Genomic DNA, 20,518 nt, shown 5'->3' on the forward strand with positions numbered 1-20,518 from the left:
GTGGGCTCTGAGGGTCGGTGAGGGCCTTTCAGACAGAGGCATGGAATGCCAGCAAAGGCACAGGGGCGGAGAGAGCAGAGCACATGTTGGGTAACATTCCCTACGCACTGGTGTGGCTGGAGTGTATGGGGAAGGTGTTCGTCTTGGACTGAAAAACTGTTTGGGCATGGGCTGGCGAGTATGGGAAGGTGGGAGGGTATCAGGCCGAGCCAAGAGTGCGGATGTCCTGCTGTGTGTGTATACCTAGCTACCTGAGCGGAGGAGTAAACACAATGAGATGTGCATCTTAGGAAGGAAAAGTTTTCTGTGGGAGAATGTGGAGCACAGATGCCACGGGCATTTTGTTTTCCTAGATCCCTTGTTTGTCCAGAGAAAAGGCCCCAGGTCTTAGTTCTGTGTGTTTCTCTCTGTATAATTGGGCTTGATGATGGTCTCACCTAAAGCCCCCAGCCCTGGCTGGTCCATTAACTCCCAGAGGGCAAGCTGAGCATGTGCCCAGTAGAGTTCCAGATGGACTGCGAACCTCAGGGCCTTGGCTCACCTCTTCCTCATTCCATCGGTGGGCTTGGTTTGTTCTTCTGTTTTGAGTGCCCCCCGCCCCCCTCCCCCTCCTCCCCACCCTCCCCCACTCCTTTCCCAGGACTTCCTTCGCAATGTCTCCTGCTTGTAGAAGCCTTCCCGATGAACCTCAGTTTGCTTTTCCTCAGCGGTGGCTTGTGTTTTATTTTTCTCACGGGTGCTGGGAACATAGGGAGGTACACAGGGAGGGTCTGGCTGTCTGGCTGAGGACAGCTCCTCTGTCCTCAGTGCCTTTGGTGGTCTATGCCACAAGGCCTGTGGACCCTTCCTGGACCTTCAATAAATTAGGGGCATTAGAAACGACCCCTCCCCCTCCGCTTTGTTTCCCTGCCTGGCCTCCCATCAGATCCCCATGGCTGGGGGATGGGGAAAGGCCAGACCAAGCTCGGGAAGCCCCTGGGAGACTAAAATCCCTAGCAGAGGACATGGCCCTCTGCATCACCCTGGGGAAAGGTCAGAAGTGTGACTGCTTCCCTAGGATAACTGAAGCTCAGACCTGACGCGGCGACCACCTCAGTGCTTTTCCCTTCCTTCCGGGCCTATCTCCCTGTTCCCATTGCATCAAGGGTAGCTCAGGAAGAACAAAACAGCTGCCAGAAGAGGTGCCCAGGTTGAGCAAGGATCGGTGCACTCTTCCTTCTGGATCAGGTCCAACTCCGGATCTTGACCACTGGCCCCAAGGTCACGGCTCAAGGCCCTTCCGCTCTCCTACGGACCTGTCTTTAAAGGCTCTAGTCAGCTGTCCTTAGCAGTTAGCCTCCTATTTTTAGCCTTTGGTCGTGTTTTCTGTGCTCTCCTGACCTTGGCCTAGAGCGGGCAGAGAGGAAGTTGCTTGTTTTCACTTTTTTCCTAATTGCCTCCTCCCACCTGCTTCCTTGTCGACTGTCTCGCAAGCCACCGCCTCTGGGAAGCCTTCCTAACCCACACCCTTCGGCTCCTCCCTGCACACCGAGCCTTCTCCCTTGCTTGCTTCTATCGCTGGCTGGCGGTGGCCTCCCGCGAGCTGCTGCTGGTTTTCTCTCCAGCACCCTCTTCGCCAGTAAGCCTTTGTGCTGAGAGACACTCCGATGCATAATGGCAAATCAATCAGCTAGAAAATGGCTTGGAACGATCAGGTTTGTCAAAGCATTCAGGGAAATCATTTACTTTTTATGACTCAATAAGGCCCGGAGGCATGCAGATGGGGAAAATATCCACTAATGTTTTCTGCAGATAATTTGAAAAGTCACTTCTAGCAGATTGTGTCTCTTCTCTGGCCTGTGGGAGGGAACCTGTCACGTGGTGCCATAAATCTCACTGGCCGGGGCCCCTTGATGTGCGCCCTTTGCAGAGCTGGTGATGCACCACAGAGGGGCTGGGCTGACCAATCAGAGCATGCGTTTGCTAGTGAACTCAGTCATCTCAGGCTCCGAGCCACAAGTGGGAGGGACTTGTTATCACAGAGAGTTCCAGGGCATTTGTTCGGCAAGGGCAAAATGAGCTAGGTTTTGGAGCGTTATTTTTGTAGCTTTCCTGACCCTCCCTCCTCGAACCATTCTGGTGGGGCATTGACACCCATGTGCAGTGTCGGCAGTGGGTGGGTGGGTGGGGGGCAGGGAGGCTCGAAAGAGAGAAGGCTCATGAAGCCATGGACAGGAGCCCCGAAGCACTCAGGCTGCCTGCCAGATGTTTTTCTTTCTTTTCTCCCACCTCCCTCCCACCCCTTCATTTTGTTAATATTCATTTGGGCCAAGAGATTGGCTACCTATGGAAATTCTCCATGTAATCCACTCAAAGACGCAGACAGCCTGGCTGAATGTCCTATCAAGTCTTCAGATGTGTTCAAGAGATGCTCCTAGGTGTGAGGGTGATTAGGTGGCTGCGTGTGTCCAAGGACATCTGTCCGTGGCTGCGATGGAGCAAAGCCAGGCCTGTGCTTCAGAGCAATGACAGCCAGAGGCCCGCTGAGACCCTCCTGTGCAGCCGGGCAAAGAAGACAGCAGCACATCTCCATCACGCAGTGGGCGTGGGTCCCCAGAGCGGGCAGCCTGGGGCCATCGAGTGCTAAGACTTTGGGCGGAGTTTTAACTGGGCCTGACCCAAGTGACTCCAGTTATAAAAAGGGGAGAAGTAACCTCTATCCTGCCTGTTTCCCCAAGGTGTTTTTGGCAAAATGAGCTAATACAAATGGACGTGGTATTTTGCAAAATAAAAATATCCTATGAGAGGCAGAGAGGAAAGATAGGACTCAGGGCAAGGACCACATGTGCCTGTTTGATCCTGTGCTCGTGCCTAGCCCTGGATATTTGGTGTGTGCTCAATAAATATATGTACAGATGAAAGAATGACAAAAATGTGTGATTTTGGACCAGACAGTGGCCCGTTTAGCCATGTCTTTTGACCCTAGTCACTCCCAACTTGAATGTGCATCAGAATTACTGAAAGGGCCTTTTAAAACATAGCTGCTGGGGGTCACCTGGGTGGCTCAGTTGGTTAAGCATCTGACTCTTGATTTCAGCTCAGGTCCAGATCTCATCGTTCGTCAGATTGAGCCCAAGCCTAGCATCAGGCTCTGTGCTGATAGCATGGAGCCTGCTTGGGATTCTGTCTCCCTCTTTCTCTGCCCCTCCCCTGCCTCTGCTCATATGCAGTACACATGCTGTCTCGCTCTCTCTCTCAAAATAAATAAATAAACTTAAAAAAAAAAAACAGTTGCTGGGCACCACCTCTCCCCCTCCCCCAGATTCTGATTCAGTGGGTCTGGTGGGTAGAGTCAAAGAATGTGTATTTCTAACAAGTTCCTAATTGATGCTGATGCTACTGGGGATCACCCGTCTTGGAGAACCACTGCTCTAAGCTATGGATCAACAATGTGGTCTGGGGATGTGCTCTGGTGGGAAGGAAGGAAGGAAGGGAAGGGAAGGGAAGGGAAGTAGGGAGGGCAGAAGGAAGGGAAGGAAAGAAAGGGAACGAAGGAGAGGAAGGATGGACAGACAAACACGAACTTCTCCAGTTGGAGACAGAACTCTCCATTTTGCCTCGGTGACCACCTCCCTTTATTACAATGCCGCCTGCAGGATTCCAACCATTTAATATGGGCCTGGCCTCTATGGCGTCTGAGTGTACAATCTGTGATCTAAACTGTGCTTCAGCCTGCTTTCTCCTGGCCTGTCTTGGAGTTTGGAATGTTAGTTCGAGCTCTATCTGGGGGGTTCTTCCTTGCACCCCAACACTGAGTGCCCCAGCCAGAGCCAGATCTGAAGCCTACTTCCCGGGTGAGAAACGTCACACAGGACTCCTCCTTCCCGGACAGCACCCACAGAGCCAAGGATGCTTCTTGGGCTTACTTTTCAGGCATCCTTGAGTAAGGAGGGTGGGAGGGTTGAGCTATGATTGGGCCACCAGGTGCCAGCGGCCCCAAAGTGCTTAGTCCAGGTCCTAGGGCCCCCACAGTTGTTTCTGCTTCATGGGGTCACTCTGCACACAGCCTGTAGGAGCTCCTAATCCAGCCACTAGAAGCCGAGTAACAAGCCTTGATCTACGGGGCCTACAGGAACCACCCAGTGTCTGAGGGATGGGGCATAATCACATTTCAATGCCCTGTTAAAACCCATGGGCAACATTCACTCTACTCCTACTCAGGTGCATTGAAGCAAACCAGGAAAACACTGGTCTAAGCCCCTCCACACCCTCAAAGCCATTGACAATGCTGACTGGACACCCAGTGGGCATGACTGCGATCTGGGATCAGATCTTGTGTCAGGTGTCTTTCTTTGATATCTCAGATTTTGCCTTCAAGGGCACGTGGATAGAGAGCTCACTGCTCTTTTTCCTTTCTGGTCTTAACTGTCTCTGCCTCAGGGAATCTTTCTCTGGTCCTGAGAACGGGTCACACCTCTTTGTGGCTGTTCCCAAGCTGCCTGCGCATCCCTTGTTGTGATGCTCCCACACTAGGGTTACCCTCCCTATGCCCTTCCCGTTAGAAGGAAGTGACTGTGCTGGTCTTGGGCACCTCGGTGTCTCCAGCAGAGCATCTGATATACAATAGGCTCTCAATATGTGTTTTAAAAGTTAAACTTTTATGTTATGTGTATTTTGCCACATTTCAAAAAAAAATTTTTTTTTTTGATACCTGGGCCCATCCCAGATCAATTAAATCAGAATCTCTGGGGCCCGGCCTAGACATGAATACTTTAATAGGAAAATAAAAAGGCATGCAGCTAAATGTTAATTATAGGGGATTTTTGCATGTTTGTGATTTTTATAATTGAAGAAAAGCAAACAAAAACAAAAACAAAAAAAACCCCAAAACCACCTAAAGAAAAAATGCATAAGATAATAAGTTAATTGTTAATTAGTGAGTTAGCAAGTTAGTTGAGGTCAAGTGAGACCCAGACTGGGCTGAAGTCAGTTCTAGGCTTCTTCTGGTTTTGATCTTTTCCTTGTATATGTCTGTTTTGGGGACCAGCTACCTCCTGTCTCAACAAAGGAACTTGTTTGCCAGGAGTGAAGGGCACTGGGCATTGGCTAAGATGGCCAGAGGACCAAGGTTTGGGAGTCGGGAAAGGCCTGGACCTCAGGAGCCCGTGTAGACATAACAACTCCAAGGCCAGGCCAAGGGGCCTCCCCGGCTGGGGACGAGCTGAGAGCATATTATATCCTCCATATCTTTCTGTTCAACAATAGTTACTTCCGCATTGGTCCACGGAGTTTCTGAATTTGTCTAAGTCATGCTTCCCTACTGTCTCAAGTTTAACTCAGACTGTTGGCAAACAGACTCCATTAAATCCACAAGGGTCCATCAGAGCAGTCAGAACCATTGCGAAAGGGTGAGCCCGCAACTGTTTTCCACCTGCAGGTGAATACTTCGCGTTGGTTCTTGGGACTGTTGTTCGCCCACCAGGGTGGGTCTGTCAGTCTAGTTTCCACCTGTGGTTATAATGAAGGGCATTTTCAAAAGGCTTTGATGGCCTGTCAGGTTCTTGCTGAAACTCATTTAAACTCTTTTCTGCTTCCATGTAGAGTAATCACTGTGCTAGGTATTTTCTGCTTTCCCCTCCAGATTCAGTTTCCACCCTGTGCTGTGCCCTACACGCCGATCTCAATGGATCGCATTAACTAGACCCCCTTGTTCTCTGGCTTCCCGTTGGGTTTGGCCAATGGGAGGCCCTGGCAGGGGACCAGAGGGCGGGAGGAGAGGGAGGCCAGGTGGTTATTCTTCTTGTTCCCTCTCTGCCGGAGAGTGGTGTGGCAGTGGCTGCTTTCGGTTACTGAAGGTCACAGGCCATTGCGGACTCTCTCCTATACCTATGGGTCTCTTGATCCTGGTGGTTGCACCCTCCCCTTGTCACTTGAGGCCTGGGAAAGGTCACAATGCCAGTCTCAGGATACTTCATCCTACCTTGTTGGTTTCTTTTCCTGCACATTTCTGCTCTTAGGTCAGCTCTCCTTACTCACCCCTGTTGAGGGTGCCTCGATCTCTTCCACCAAGATTCTGGCTAACACAGTTACTTCCACGGTTCTGGTTAGGACATGCTTGTAGATGCTTCTCTCCACTGGTAGGATGCAGTGAAGCCAAGGTTACGGGTATGACCCCTGCATGGGCTGGTCGGCTTTTTTCAGTGATGGACTCTAGCCTTGTCCTGGCGTGCTTAGCTGCCTCCCTCGAGTCCAGAGACGTTGGGCATCTCTGGGGCTGTAACACGGTGGATCTCATTTCCTGAGCGCCTTCTCTGCACAGGTCCTGGATTAGGGGTTATCCTCAAGTCTTTTCCTACCTCCCATCCTGCGGGGTAGGAACTATCTCCTCCTTCCTACAGATGAGAGAAGTGAGATCCAGAGAGCTTGTGTAGTTTCCCCGAGGTCACACAGCAACTTTGGGGAGGGGAATAGGGATTTAGGTTCATACCTTCATCAAAGCTGCTGTGCTCTTCAGTGGGGTAGGCTGCCTCTGGCTACGTGAGTGCAAACATTTTACTACAACTTGAAAAGTCTGCTGTGAGTGAGTGAATTCTACAAATACCAATGGTAAACCAACAGCGCACAGTGGTGGTAGCTGCTTTGCAGAGGGTGAACGATGCAGAAATACTTGGAACCAACAGGGGTCTTCCCTAGACAAGGCAATCCCTTGGGCTGCGCTGTGTGATGTCTGCAGACCATTCTGGTAGTATTCCACATAACCTGGCCTTGTCTGGACATGTCCTTCTCAGGAAGTCCCACAGGTTCCATTTCCGGAAATAATCTTCCAAGATGACCACGTGGAACCTTCTGCACCCTGGCTGGCATCCTGATCTCAGGCACTCATGGGCCCTGGTTCCCTTCAGTAGTGTGGTTCCAGAATCACTTCTGTTTCTCATCTCAGTGCCTCGGGTTTGTGACTGAATGATTCAAGACCCTCAGGCCTCAGAAAGGATGGACTCAAAATACATTTATTTCTCAGGAAATTCTTTCTTCCTTTTTTCCAAGTTTTCCAAGAAACTTCTTGGTTGTGCTATTCAAATATTTCATTCTTATCAATAGTTTGTCCTTCTGTCTCGAAGCCTTAGGGTTTTAAAAAAGGTAACTAAACAATTGCCTAGACTCAGATGCAGCATTTTGACTCAGCTGTGCTTTTTTCCAAAAGACAAACAAACAAACAAACAAACAAAAAGGTCTGGGCACAGGCTAATGATTTAAAAGTCAAAGGGACTCCTCTGAAGAATGACATTTTAGTTACTAACAATGATTTTATAGTTTTAAAGTAATGTGCTTTACAGTTACGGTTATTAATCCTTTTTTTTTTCCTAATCATGTTAAATCATAATGGTAATGATGACTATTTTCATTTGATAAATACTTATTGACTGCTTATTACATGCAAGGCACCTTGTAGATAAACATCACCCGATGGAAATACAATGTGAGTCACAGATGCAACCCCGGTATGTAACTTGATTCTTCCCAGTAGCCACATTAAAGAAGTGAAAGGACACTGGTGAAATTAATTTTAATAGTATGTTTTATTTAGCCCCGTATATTCAAAATATTATTTCAACATTTAATTAATATAAAATTATTTATGTGATATTTTGCCTTTTTTAATACTGAGTCTTTGAAATTCAGTGTGCATTTGACACAGCACATCTTTCTTTTTAATTTTTTTTTTTTTAATTTTAGAGAGGGGTGGAGCAAGGGAGGGGCAGAGGGAGAGAGAGAGAGAGAGAGAGAGAATCTCAGGGAGGCTAGTGTGAAGCCCTACATAGGGCTCGATCTCACAACCCTGGGATCATGACCTGAGCTGAAATCAAGAGTCAGATCTCAATGGACTGAGCCACCCAGGTGCCCCTCACGTAGCACATCTGGAGTGGCAGTAGCCACTTGTTCATTAGCCACATGTGGCTTGTGGCTGCCATATTGGACAGTGCAGTTCTAAAGAAAAGATCGTTTGCCTGAGAACTGAACAATTAACTATTATTCTGAGCACGGATCACCTTCCCACATAAGGTTACCTAGCTTTTTCTTTCTTTTTTTTTAAAAAAATTTTTAACATTTATTCATTTTTGGAAGGCAGAGAGAGACAGAGCGCAAACGGGGGAGGGGCAGAGAGAGAGGGAGACACAGAAACAGAAGCAGGCTCCAGGCTCCAAGCTGTCAGCACAGAGCCCAATGCGGGGCTCGAACTCACGGACCGCGAGATCACGACCTGAGCCGAAGTCGGCCGCTTAACCGACTGAGCCACCCAGGGGCCCCGCTAGCTTTTTCACAGTATTAGAATTGCAACCCAAATGCCCCAGGAGAATTAATTCACCGGGTGTTAAAAAGCACACACTAGGTGCTTACTACCTGTTAATAAACAGTAAAGCAGTTTCTTATTACCCTAGAGTTACTTGCTATGTAAATTAGGGACCATTTTTTCCAAGACCCTGATTTTTTTTTTCCTTGTCGCTATTAAATTTAAATTACTTCAGCAAATCGGGGCATGGAGCTTGCCAGAGTATTCCTGTTTCTGTGTCCAGTCGGCTACTCTGCCTTCCTACTTTTGCCCCTGACAACAGCGGGACCTCAACCCCAGGTGACCAAGACTTTCGAACCCTCCCGATGGCCTGATTTAGTAGCAGACCTTCTTGGAGATGAGAGCCGAGGGGGGGGGTGGGGGGAACATTCCCAGACTCATGCCATGCACAGGCCTAATACTGTCCCTTTATCAGGGAAAGCATGTCTTCCTACCATGCGCCGCCTCTAACTGACTTTGACCCGTGGAAGCAGATCGGCGTGAGTGTCTCTTACCCGGGATTGCTGGTGTTTGTGGTAGAAGTCGGTCACGTTAAAATCATCCAGATCGACCAGCAGGCCTTGCTTACACATTTCGCAGGTCTTCGCGGCACCTAGATCCGCTCCTGAAATTAAAGAATTCTTTGTTACATGTAGCCCTGGGTCTCTCTGTGCTGACATTTTGGGAGTGCACTTGTGTCTGTTATGAATTCTGAGTTTCAGTGACCTTTTTAAAGCCAGCCATTGTCTGTAGAAAAGGACCTTGAATCTGAGATCTGGAAAATTTCCTTCGTAATCGTTTTCATTATTATGCATGCAAGCTTTGTATACGTGAAATTCTCGTGACTTTTAGATAATAGGCCTTGCTTTCTGTTTAAATATAAACACACTGCTTCATAAAACTGGAGTTGCTACATGGAGGCAGAGAATCTGTAACATAGGTGTTTGCCAAAAGAGTGAAGATTGGCCTGTGTTGTTGTTTTTGTTGTTGTTGTTGTTTTTCTGATAGACATAACACAGGTCCAAGCAAATAAATGAGGACCACATTGATGGCAGAAGCTTTTCTCAGTCTGTGGCTTAAAAATCTGCCTTTCCTCTCACCCAGGTGACTTCCCTCCTGAGGGCGTGAGGGAGCCGGGGGCCATGTATGGGAACTAGCACAGCAGTATCTCCGGCCAGCCCCTGAGACTGAGCTCAGCCTCATCTGGGAAAAGAAACATGAGAAGCCTTCCTTTGTCGCTGTGGGGTTGTTGGTTTTTTTTAATTTTTTTTTTTTTTAACATGCATTCTAGATCAGCATTTTTTCTCCGCTTATCCTGGTCCCCAAAGCAAAAATGGAAGATGCAGAACTGTGCTGTGTTGAGGCAAACACCATGCCCAGCGTCTTTTCCTGGCACGTGGGTGCTGCAGTTTTGCTAATGATGTCCTGGTGTTTATTTTCATGCATTAGCAACTAGAGGCCTGGTTAGTTACCTGCATTTATTTGGGAAAGGTAGGGTTGGTGCCGTTTTATACCCCAGTTCTACTCTGCCTCAATGGGGACGTAAAGAAATAGTAAACGGTAGAGAACGTCAAAAGACAAGGATGAATGGTGATCCCGTGTCTGCATTTTGTTTGCTTGATTTTTTTCTTTTTTTAGGGCCTCTCGGTAGTGCTTTAGGCTACTGAGTGTCCCATGTGCCTCTGATCTTGATGGCGCTCAACACACCCCTACTGATGCTGGCGTTTTACAAGCAGTTAGCAGCGCTTTCATTGCACATTTCATGAGTGCTCTTTTCCTGTGCTAGATGTTTAATTGGCCCAAATTTGTAGTAAGATAAAACACCGCATGACAGGGTCATTAGCGGCCAAGATCCCCGTTTCCTCCCCGTCTGAAGGACTGAGTACCAAGCTCGCTGCGTGGAGATGTGTTTAAGCAGCTTGGATGATGGGCCCGGGTTTGTTTCCCTTGCTCGGGAAAATGCAGAAGGTGGACAGGGGATCAGGGAGGAGACGGGTAATGCGATCGGCCCGCGGTTCCTGCCTCTTTCTCTGGAGGGGACGTGGCCACTCCCTATGGGGACAGGATAAAGCTCTTAGGTCTCCCAGGCTGCCTGAAAGAGTGATAACCAAAGAGGAAAACACGGAGAGAAGAGAACTAGGATCCAGCTATGGGGTAAAAGGTTTTCAGGGAGTTGTCTCTGAAAGACATAGCAGCTATTTTGTAATGGGTTCTTTGCATTGCCGTTTCCTGTTTTGGGTTTTTTGTTTGCTTTTGTTTGTTAATTTTGTTTCGGTTTGTTTGTTTGTTTTTGGTTGTTGTTATTCAAGTTGCCCTTCTTCCTCAAACCGTGTTTTAAAGAAACCCCCCGTTTTCTGCCAAGAAAACCACAGCTGACCTCCCCATGTGGCCGTATTTAGGTTATAACCTCCCCAGGGAGTTGAGAAAGGGCTTCACATTCAGTTACAAGATCTGCAAAAGACAGAGCTGACAAAGCCAGCACGCGGAAATCTCTTTACCTAATACGGTTCTAGAAAATTAGATCAGCGCTCTTTCCCTGCCCCTACTGCCAAAACGCAGCTTTGCTCAGTTTCTTAGGTGACACCCTCCTTCCCCCGCAAATAAAAGGAAGCAGAACTGCTTTTGCCAGGTGTCTATTAGCAGGCATGGCTGCTGTGTGCTTTTGCTGAGGTGCAACCACTGACCTATTTCAGTTTCCTTCCTCCTGGGAGGGAATCTTAGCATCTCTGCTCGGGCTCAAGTGGGGTAGGATTTAATAGCATCGCCAAGATTCTTCTCTCAGACTTGGGAAACAAATTCATTTCCCTCCATAATTTAAAGGCAGCATTTAGACCCGCTACTATCCATCAGCGCTGTGAGCAAGAGTCCTGGGGTCAGGGGCCATGGTTCTTCTGGCTACTGCTTAGGAGGAGAGGGGACAGTTGTCCAGGCTCGGAGTCCCGCACGGTGGTGTCTCATATTAATTATATGTTGGCTCACGTTTTCCGCTTCTCCTTCCCCACCCACCTGATGTTATTTTCACTTTCAGCCACTTTTTCAGGCACTCCTGATGAACAAACCGCAGGCTTCCCACACAGCCGCAAGGCTCCAGGAGGGGGTTGGTTGGGGAACCCCCGGCTATCTGACAGATGCGACACAAGTCTCCTTCCTCCTCTGAGTCCTCCTCCAGGAGACTAAATGGAAAACAAGCCCTGGTGAGCAGGGGTCTGCACAGTTGCAGTGTCTACAAACTACAAGTACCACGTCCCGGGATGTTCAAGGGGGAGGCCCCCCCCAGGACTCCCCAGGCCCACCCCCTGCTCCCTCCCACCCTGCTGAAACTTCTTCCAGGTTACTGATAGCAGGTGCACAAAGTCTTGTGTCAGGCTCCTCTGCAGCTAGTGGTACGTGTGAGCTGACCAGGAGAACCAGCAGTGCCTCCATAAATCTAGAGGCGTGGGACAGGGCTACAGAAGAAAGTCATGGAAAGGGCTGGGCGCCCCTCCCCCTGTCGTGGCCACTGTGAGGGAGTTGGCGGTGTGGCTTGTTGTTGAGTACGTGGGATTTGCAGGCAGGGGGCCTGGGTTTGAGGCTTGCCTCTGAAACGTGTGGGTTTGGTGACTCTGGACCAGTTCTCGAAGCTTCTCGGGTCTCTGTTTCCTCACGTATAAAGCCATGTGGTGCCAATACCACCACTACTTATCTAACAGGGTCTTGGGCAGCCTGGATGCCATGATGGCGGTGTCACCGCTCTGCAAAGTGCATCGAGAGTCTGGCAAAGTATTTGCACACAGAGACCCCTCACTAGATGTCGTTTGGGATGATGATGAACCAAGGAACCTGGATGTGAATTCACCGATAGCATAACACTTGCCAAGAAATTTTGCCAACATTCCAGAATGTAAGCTGCTGGGATCTGATAAAGATGGAATTAGTGAAAATATAAGCAGATATGTTTGTGTCTAATCGACGGGGAGTGAAGACTAGCTGGTTGATGTTCATGTTGGGAGGCCCTTAGGAAGTCTATGGCTTGTTCTTTAGAATCCTCATGGCCTGGGGACTGTCTGGTCAAGGAAAGGAAACTGGCCAGAGACTCAAATCAAAGGAGAGGAAGAAATGGGCATTGCTCTGGAGATAGAAGTGTGTGCTGAGTTTCTGAAGAGACCTGCCTCTCCAGGAAACAGAAGTCATGAAAAGGAACCGAACTATAGTTTTCTATTATGGGCACAAACAAAAGAGGAGATAAATCATATTTTTTAAAGACTCAGTATCTCTAAGATGTCAGTTCTCCCCAGAATAATCTACAGATTCAATGCAGTTTCAGTGAAAATCCCAACAAGCTGATTCTGAAACGTGTATAGCCCAGGACTCTTAAGGAACAAAGTGGGGAGGCCTACCAAAGGGCACCACTGGCTACCAAAACTTATAAAAGCTACAGACATTAAGATGACGTCGTATTGGATTAGGGAAAAACAAAAAGGAACAGGCCAGAATAGAGAGCTCTGAAGCAGACTCGTACATTTATAGTTATAAGACAGAGGTGGCCCTTCAGTTGAGCGAGGAAAGATCTTGGGACAGTTGGGCATTCACAAAGCATACCTCACATCACATATTAAACATTACTTCACATTTAAGACCAAAATCCATTTCACACTAAGTCCTAAGTGTTCAAAGTGAAACTGTACAGATTTTAGAAAAAAATAGGAAGAATATCTTTAAAACAATTTTTTTTAATGTTTATTTATTTTTGAGAAAGAGAGAGAGACAGAGCGTGAGTGGGGGGGTGGGCAGAGAGAGAGGAAGACACAGGACCCGAAGCGGGCTCCAGGCTCTGAGCTCCAGAGCCCAATGTGGGGCTCGAACTCATGAACCACAAGATCATGATCTGAGTCAAAGTCACTCAACCTATTGAGCCACCCAGGTGCCCCAAATAGATAGAACATGTTGATGACCTTCAGTTAGTAAAGGATTTCTTCATCAAGATAACAAGATACAAATCACAATCCATAAAGATGGATATATTTGACTCCAGTAAAATTAAAAATTGATCTTCATTAAAAGACATCAAGAGGGGGCCCTGGCTGGCTCAGTCAGAGAAGTATGCGGCTCTTGGTCTCAGGGTTGTGAGTTCAAGCCCCACGTTGGGTGTAGAGATTACATACATACATACATACATACATACATACATAAATACATTCAAAGGAATGATAAATACAATGCAAGAATGGTTTCCGGGGGGCAGAAAGGATATTGGGAGGGGGTAGATGAGATAGGGTGGATGAGGGGCTCAAGGGCTCCAGTAAAGTTCTGTTAGCTGGAAGGTAGGCACAGGGATATCTGGGTTTTGCCTTTTTTTGAATTCTCTAATTATTTGTATGCATTAAAGTAACTAAGGGAAAATTTTTAAAGAGTATAAGTGGCATTGAGAAATGGGCTTGAAATATTTAAATGAGGCATATTATAAAACATGAGCCAATGCTTACTAAAAATTGCATTTATATGCAAAGATAAAAGATGGGAAGCAAAGTTATTTTCTAGTGCTTATCTCTGGATTATAGGATTACAGGTGATTTTTCTTTTAAGTTTATATTTTTCATACTTCCTAGAATGAACATTTTTGAGATAAACAGAAAAGCATAAGGTTTATTACATACAGAAAGAAAAAGGGTGTCTGATAGGCGAAGTACATAACTCATAGCTGTTTAATGCATTGCCATGCCGAGACGTGGATGTATTTTTAAAAGAAATCATTTTTAGCTCCAAGGCATCACTTTGGGATGGTGGAAGACCAGACTCCTGACAAGTGGGTCTGAAGCTGTATGTTTGGACAGGTGTAGATGGGTGAATGTGAGGCCTTTTGGCCCTTAACCATGAGTCGGTCTGCTGGTAGCTCGTATAATAGGGAAAGGAAAATTGGGGTGCCTGGGTGGCTTAGTCGGTTAAGTGTCCAACTTTGGCTCAGGTCACGATCTCGTGGTTTGTGAGTTCGAGCCCCCCGTTGGGTTCTGTGCTGACGGCTCAGAGCCTGGATTCTGTGTCTCCTTCTCTCTCAGCCCCTCCCCTGCTCATGCTCTGTCTCTCTCTGTCTCTCAAAAATACATAAATAAATATTAAAAAAAATAAATAAATATGGAAAGGAAAAGGTACTGCTAATAGGAGAGTGACTTAACTCCTGCAGTTGGATAACAGACCTCAAGGAGTAGTAGGTGTGTGTCCTGTGTCCTCTCTTACCCTCTGCATTCTAATTCATTGCCTTAGAATTTCCCCACTTACAATGAATATCAATAGATAACTAACGGCTGAAATGAGCCATACTAACGTACACAAAGGCGGCTTGCATTCACAGAATGCGTTTCCTGATCAGTAAGCCAACATCAGGGTGTGGTAACACCTACGTAAAGGAAACAGAATCCTGACACGGTGTCTAATGATGGCTTTAAAAAGTATCAAATTTCATATATTGTGGATGTTGTGAAATATCCCCACATCATCTTACAAGACAGGGAAGATCAAAGGAAAGGGCAATCCAGAAAAAAGACCTGTTTCTCTCTCATGCGTGAGAAAGAACACATAAAATGGAAGCTGTGGTTACCCCAGCGTAGCCCTTCGGAGAACCGAGGTAACCATGGTAACGGTTTGGGACAGGCCTTTTGGTTGGAAAGATTCAAATTCTAGAACTGTTGGTTGGATTTGCACAAAGTCCCATGAGGGAGAGCTGGTGAACTTCAAGTGTGGAGTGGCTCACTCTCTGGGGAGATAGCAGCCTTTTCGTAAAAGATCCTGGTTCCTAATTGCCCATGAGAAGAGCTAGCCCTATGTAGCAGTCAAAAATCCCTTATGTCTAGCAAACTTGCCTTCCTTAAAGTTATGGTATTTGGGGAATACGGGAGAGATTGAGCTGGAACACCAAAATTTTCCTCATAGATACACACATTTTAAGAGCAACAAAATAGATAATGTTGTCGATAAAAGCAATCATTAAAATGTCAAGGAAGGGCCTACTTAGGATTTAAAATTCCCATGATGCTCTAATGAAGGCAGTGCTTATTTCTACCTGGAAAAATGGAATAAAAAAGTATATACATATCATTATGAAAATTCCTCACCTTTCTTGCAGTTTCTTGAGTTTCTCAGAGTCTGCCTTTATCTTATTGGCTTCCTTTTCATCTGTGAAAGCAGAGGCTGCCATTCTGTTCCCGTTATCACTTTGATTTGGGAAATTAGAGACCGCGAAGAAAGTAAAAGGCATATTTTCTTGCAGGGACCCAGGCACGTGCAAATGGCCTTGTAAGTTCATTCTTGATGGTGAGGAGCTAGAAGACTCCCCAAGGACAAGTGGCTTTGAGGATTTAATAAGAGCTCTTCCGTATATTCTAGAGCCCCCTGGGATGGGTTCGTTAAAGGAATATCTTCTGCTCCCCTGACATCAAATTCATGTGCACTATTTACTGGAAAATAACTGTGGTTCTCAGCACTGGCGAGTGGATTCCTATTTCTAATAGGGGACAGTGGTCGGCGAACATTAAACCTTGAGTTTCCCTCTGAGTCTGAACTGTGAATAAATGTAGACGACATCGACAAGTCTACTGGAATATCATCTCTCATGGCAGAATGCATTAATGATCCAGGAGTGTTATAAGATAAACTCACTGGTGATCTTGGAGCTGTTGGTCTACCAGAAAGAAAACAGTCAAGAGAATTACTAGAACTGCTTAAGTAGGCATGCCAATCTCTTTCATAATCACGGATACCAGGCCTATCTTCCGTGGAGGTACAGTCTCTAAATCCATTTTCAGCACTGAGGTCATCATCTAGACTAGCTGTGGATTTGGTGTCCCATGAAGGAAAGGTGCTTTTCTCATGTTCACTGTCACCACTGTCATTCTTGTTAGGAGACCCTCCACCAGGTTGCTTGAGGTCTTGAGACACCCTTGCCCCCACAGGAAGCTGCTCTGTCACTGGTTCCATTGCATTGCTCATTCTTAATGAGCCATGACTGGACTCAGTTCTTCTTACCGAATTTGCTCTGCAATTTTCAGGACTTTCTTCAAAATTTTTACTTTTGGCCTGAGTGGCCGACGTCCCAAGAAATCGACTTCTCTTATGACTGGGAGGAGAACGAGGCCGGTGCATACCAACCAACAAAAGTTCTTCCTCTATGAGGGTCTCCTCCTCAGTGTCATCATTTTCTCCTCCAGGGTTTAATGATAAAATGGAATAAAAATCTTCATCTCTGAATCTAAATGGTGCCCTTCTTGACCCTCCCATGGCGGTGGTGAGGAGTGGTGGCCCCAAGGACTCACTCGACACTTGAGGGCTGTTTGTTCCTAGGAAGGCCTGAGATAGGCCTGAATGTGGCTCATTCTGAGAAAGAACACTTGAGTCTCCTTTTTTGGCTCTCTCAGAGGTATACTCAGTCATAGTCATTAGCTGTGAAGATGGGACTAAGTGTCTTCTCTCTTGAGTTGGCCTCTTCAGCTTGGTGCCACTGGCCCACACTGAGCCCTCTTGTTGAACTATTGGATCTGCATGGAGAAAAGACAAGTTTATCATTCTTCTATAGGTGCTCATGGATGAAAGAGCTCAAACACTAAGAGTGAGAGTCCCTCAAGGAAACAAGCAAGCCTAGAGAAGGAAATCTGCACGCTTTAAAACGGCTGGAGGTACAGAAGCAGGACAGTAGAGGTAGCTTCCTTTAATGCTTCTGGAGTCTTCTTTGTACATTTTGTGGAGCTCGGGCTGGTTCTGGGGTGACAGGGTGACCCTGAGGATACAGGTCTTTTTTTTGTGGAAGCTTTGGGAAGACTGTCTAGCCCAGGTCAGTCAGGGCCGATTATGGGGAAATCTCTCAAATGCTGGTTTTCATAACAGTGTTTGTGGATAAGGAAAACCAGCACTCCAGGAATGGCTTCTACAAAAACCACCAGTGCCTCTTCATCTGGATTCATTCAACACGCATTTATGACACTCCTGCACCACACACAGCTTTAAAAAATCTTAAGAAAATATAATCTACCTGGGCAGATTGGGAGGAAGGCTCTAGAAGCTGGTGTCCAGTTACCCTGATGACTTGGGTTACATTTAGTGCTTAGTGCAATAAAAATTATAACTCTCTCATGACATCATTACCTTCTCTTTGTCACTAGCTCCCAGTCGATTTGTAACCTCGAGTAATAATAGAATTCCTCCCCCGCCCCCTGATTCTAAATTATGAAGAGATGTATGGAGAAGAGGGGGCAAAGTGCCCAAATGGGTAGCAATTTCTAGTGGTGAAGTCACTTGGTCAAAACTTGCCTTATAAAAATAACGACTAAGCACACCTTACTGCGGGCTTATACTGAATGGGCCAGGCACCATACTAACTTTATTACATACACACATTTTGCCTCAGAATCCTAGGAAATAGGTGCCACAATGACACCACTTTCTGATTGAGGGCACCAAGGCTTAGGTCACAAAACTTACCCAAGGTCACATTTCTAGGAAGTCAGGGTGTGATCATTCAAACTCAAGCCCGCCTGACACTATGGTTTGTGTTCTTAACCCCGACCCTGTGTCCCCCTTAAGAAAATGGCTGGACTTCCAATTTCCTTGTGAAAATGAGTATCCGTTTAATTCATTGTGATGTGCATGTACTGTTCAGGATTTTTTTTTTTTTAACCCTCTCAGTGCAGATAGGACACTGAAAGTACTTACTTCTCTGATCCCACTTCTCTTGGTTTCCTCCTGGCATCAGCCTCCTCCCGGCCCCACCCCCCACCTCCCCTGTGCTATCCTGCAGGATCCGGTCCTTATCATTTACTTTCCAGAGCCGTTCGCCCCCTAGAGTGGACAGGACTCCACGGGGTTGGAAAGGCCTGTGTGGTAATAGCTCAGGCAAGTGAAATGCAAATCCGCAGAGCCTCCGTCCCAGCCAAGGGCCAAGTCAATACTGACTCACTTTAATTGAGGGCCTCCTGGGAGCACAGCTTCTAAAGTCCTAATACTCTCTAAGCCTCTTTTATTGTTAACTGCATGGGACACTCAGCGACGCAGTGTGAATTTTTACTCATCAGCTCTTCCAGAAATCAGTTAAGCTCTCCCAATCAGGCCCCTCACGGGTTTTATAAACCCCAATAAGAGATATATCAGCGATTCCAGGAAGCTCTGAGCATCTGGCTGTATGTGTATTAGGAGTAGAGCTGGTATGCCCACTCAGATCCCGTTTGGGGGGACAAATTCTTCTAAGTGACCAACTGAATTCTCTTGATTTTTTTTTTTTTTTTGAGAAAAAAAAAAGTGATACAGAAGATTCAGAAATGCAGGCTCCAGTCGATTGCTTTTCATTTTGAATCCGATGAAGCACTGTGGAGATTAGCTAACAAGTTGCTGGAACCTGAATCTTCTGGTCTGTCCCTGAACACACAGCTGTCCCTCTGCCCTGAGCCAGTTCAGTCTGGGCTCCAGGAGACACCTGAGCAAAATGATCGGCCAGGACAACTTTTGCAAATCAGAACTGGACACTCAACAGGAACCACAAGCTTATTTCAAGGAAGCCAGAGAGCTGTCGCCCAGCAACACTGGCTTCTGAATGCTGCAAGGCAGCTTCTGTGTATCCCAAAACACCCCAGGGAATGCGTCTTCACTCTCCTTGTCACCACCACTGCCTTCCTCTTTAAAGGTTCAATCAGCGTTTCCTTGGTGTGTTTCCCCTAAAGGTGGCAGACTGTGCCATTCTATATTTCCACTATTTTAACCCTATTTCTTGCGTCTATCAGATAGGGAGCAGACTTCATAGTGCGCGGGCTGGGAATAAACACCCCATTTGGTATGCCAGGATGTGCTATTCATAGACCAGGCCCTACAGATTCTGCTGAACGCCTCTTGGGCTCTGTGTGGACTCCAGCTCAGAAGGGAGGGGCTCCCATTTCCAGAAGTTCAACCAGGGGCCACTGAATGTTCCAGGTGCAACAAGATGAAACCAGAAAAAGCATCCATCCTCTCTGTCTTTGGTCTAGATTTCTTCATGTGCTTGACCAACCAGTCCTAATGTAGGAACCATATACTTTTACCTGTTTTCCTCTGATTATACAAGTGGTTGATGTTCATTTGGAGAAAATTTGGAACTTTCAGAAGAGGATGAAGAAGAAATAAAAATCCCCATAATCTGAGACTCAGACTGCCCTTGTTCCTGTTCTGGAATTCAGGGGTGGGTTGCAAACCCAAGACCCCTGGGCCATTTTCATCCTGCAATAGTGGTTTGGCTCGGCCTCTGAACACTGAGTTAACTGCCTTTAGGTGGAGCCTGTACGTTCTGGTTTACCTCAGTCCCCACAGCCTCGGTTACGTGTTTCTCCTGCCATTTCCATGGGTTCCCTGAAGTCATTTGAATTTATAAGTCAGCGCTCTTACCTAGAAATACTTTTTTTCAAAAAAGTCAATACTGGAATATTCGGGTACATAAAACTTTATGTCCTGCTTTCTTTCCCTAATTTTTTTATTGTGAACATTATCTCCTGCCAGAAGTTCAATTATTCTTCAAGAGCATGATATTAAGGACAGGTTAAGATATACAGGGGTGCCTGGGTGGCTCAGTCAGTTAAGCGTCCGACTTCGGCTCAGGTCATGATCTCACAGTCCGTGAGTTTGAGCCCTGCATCGGGCTCTGTGCTGACAGGTCAGCCTGGAGCCTGCTTCCGATTCTGTGTCTCCCTCTCTCTCTGCCCCTCCCCTGCTCATGCTCTGTCTCTCTCTGTCTCAAAAATAAATAAAAACATTAAAAAAAAGATACATTATATAAATGTATCATAATTTGTTTCACTCTTCTCCTATTCTTGGGTATATAAGTGGTTTCACGGTTTTTGCTATTACAGATTACACCATGATAAATGTCCTTGCTCGTACGTCTTTGACTACGTGTCTTCTTAGAGCAGATTCACGGGCATGGGATTGCTAGGTCAAAAGGTATGACCCTTCTAAAGACTTTTCACACATGTTGCCAAATTCCAGTTTGTAACCAAATTACCCTACAGGTACGAAATGAAAGCATCTCTCATAGCTGTGTCACCAGCAACTCCTGCCAAGGGCTTGGCATGACATTGACACAACAGTGCGCAGGAAATGTTATTCGTTTCACTATCAGTATTGGGTATTATTGTTACCCAGTATTGGGTAACAATATTGTTATCAGTATTGGGTGTTATTGTTAAAACCTTAGCCAATTTCATGGGCCAAATCGATCTTGTGCAAATT

At 46.6% G+C, this 20,518-nt stretch overlaps 1 protein-coding gene across 1 annotated transcript in view; it reads right to left on the reverse strand.

The window, feature by feature from the left end:
• MARCHF10 (membrane associated ring-CH-type finger 10) overlaps positions 1 to 20,518 on the reverse strand; it is an 83,471-nt gene that overhangs the window by 9,452 nt on the left and 53,501 nt on the right. Inside the window, 4 exon segments of the mRNA XM_043584927.1 lie at positions 8,824 to 8,933; positions 11,315 to 11,481; positions 15,394 to 15,613; positions 15,616 to 16,812. Of these exon segments, the coding sequence (XP_043440862.1) occupies positions 8,824 to 8,933; positions 11,315 to 11,481; positions 15,394 to 15,613; positions 15,616 to 16,812 (1,694 nt within the window).

This window comes from Prionailurus bengalensis, chromosome E1 (genome assembly GCF_016509475.1).
Source record: "Prionailurus bengalensis isolate Pbe53 chromosome E1, Fcat_Pben_1.1_paternal_pri, whole genome shotgun sequence".
NCBI lineage: Eukaryota > Metazoa > Chordata > Mammalia > Carnivora > Felidae > Prionailurus > Prionailurus bengalensis.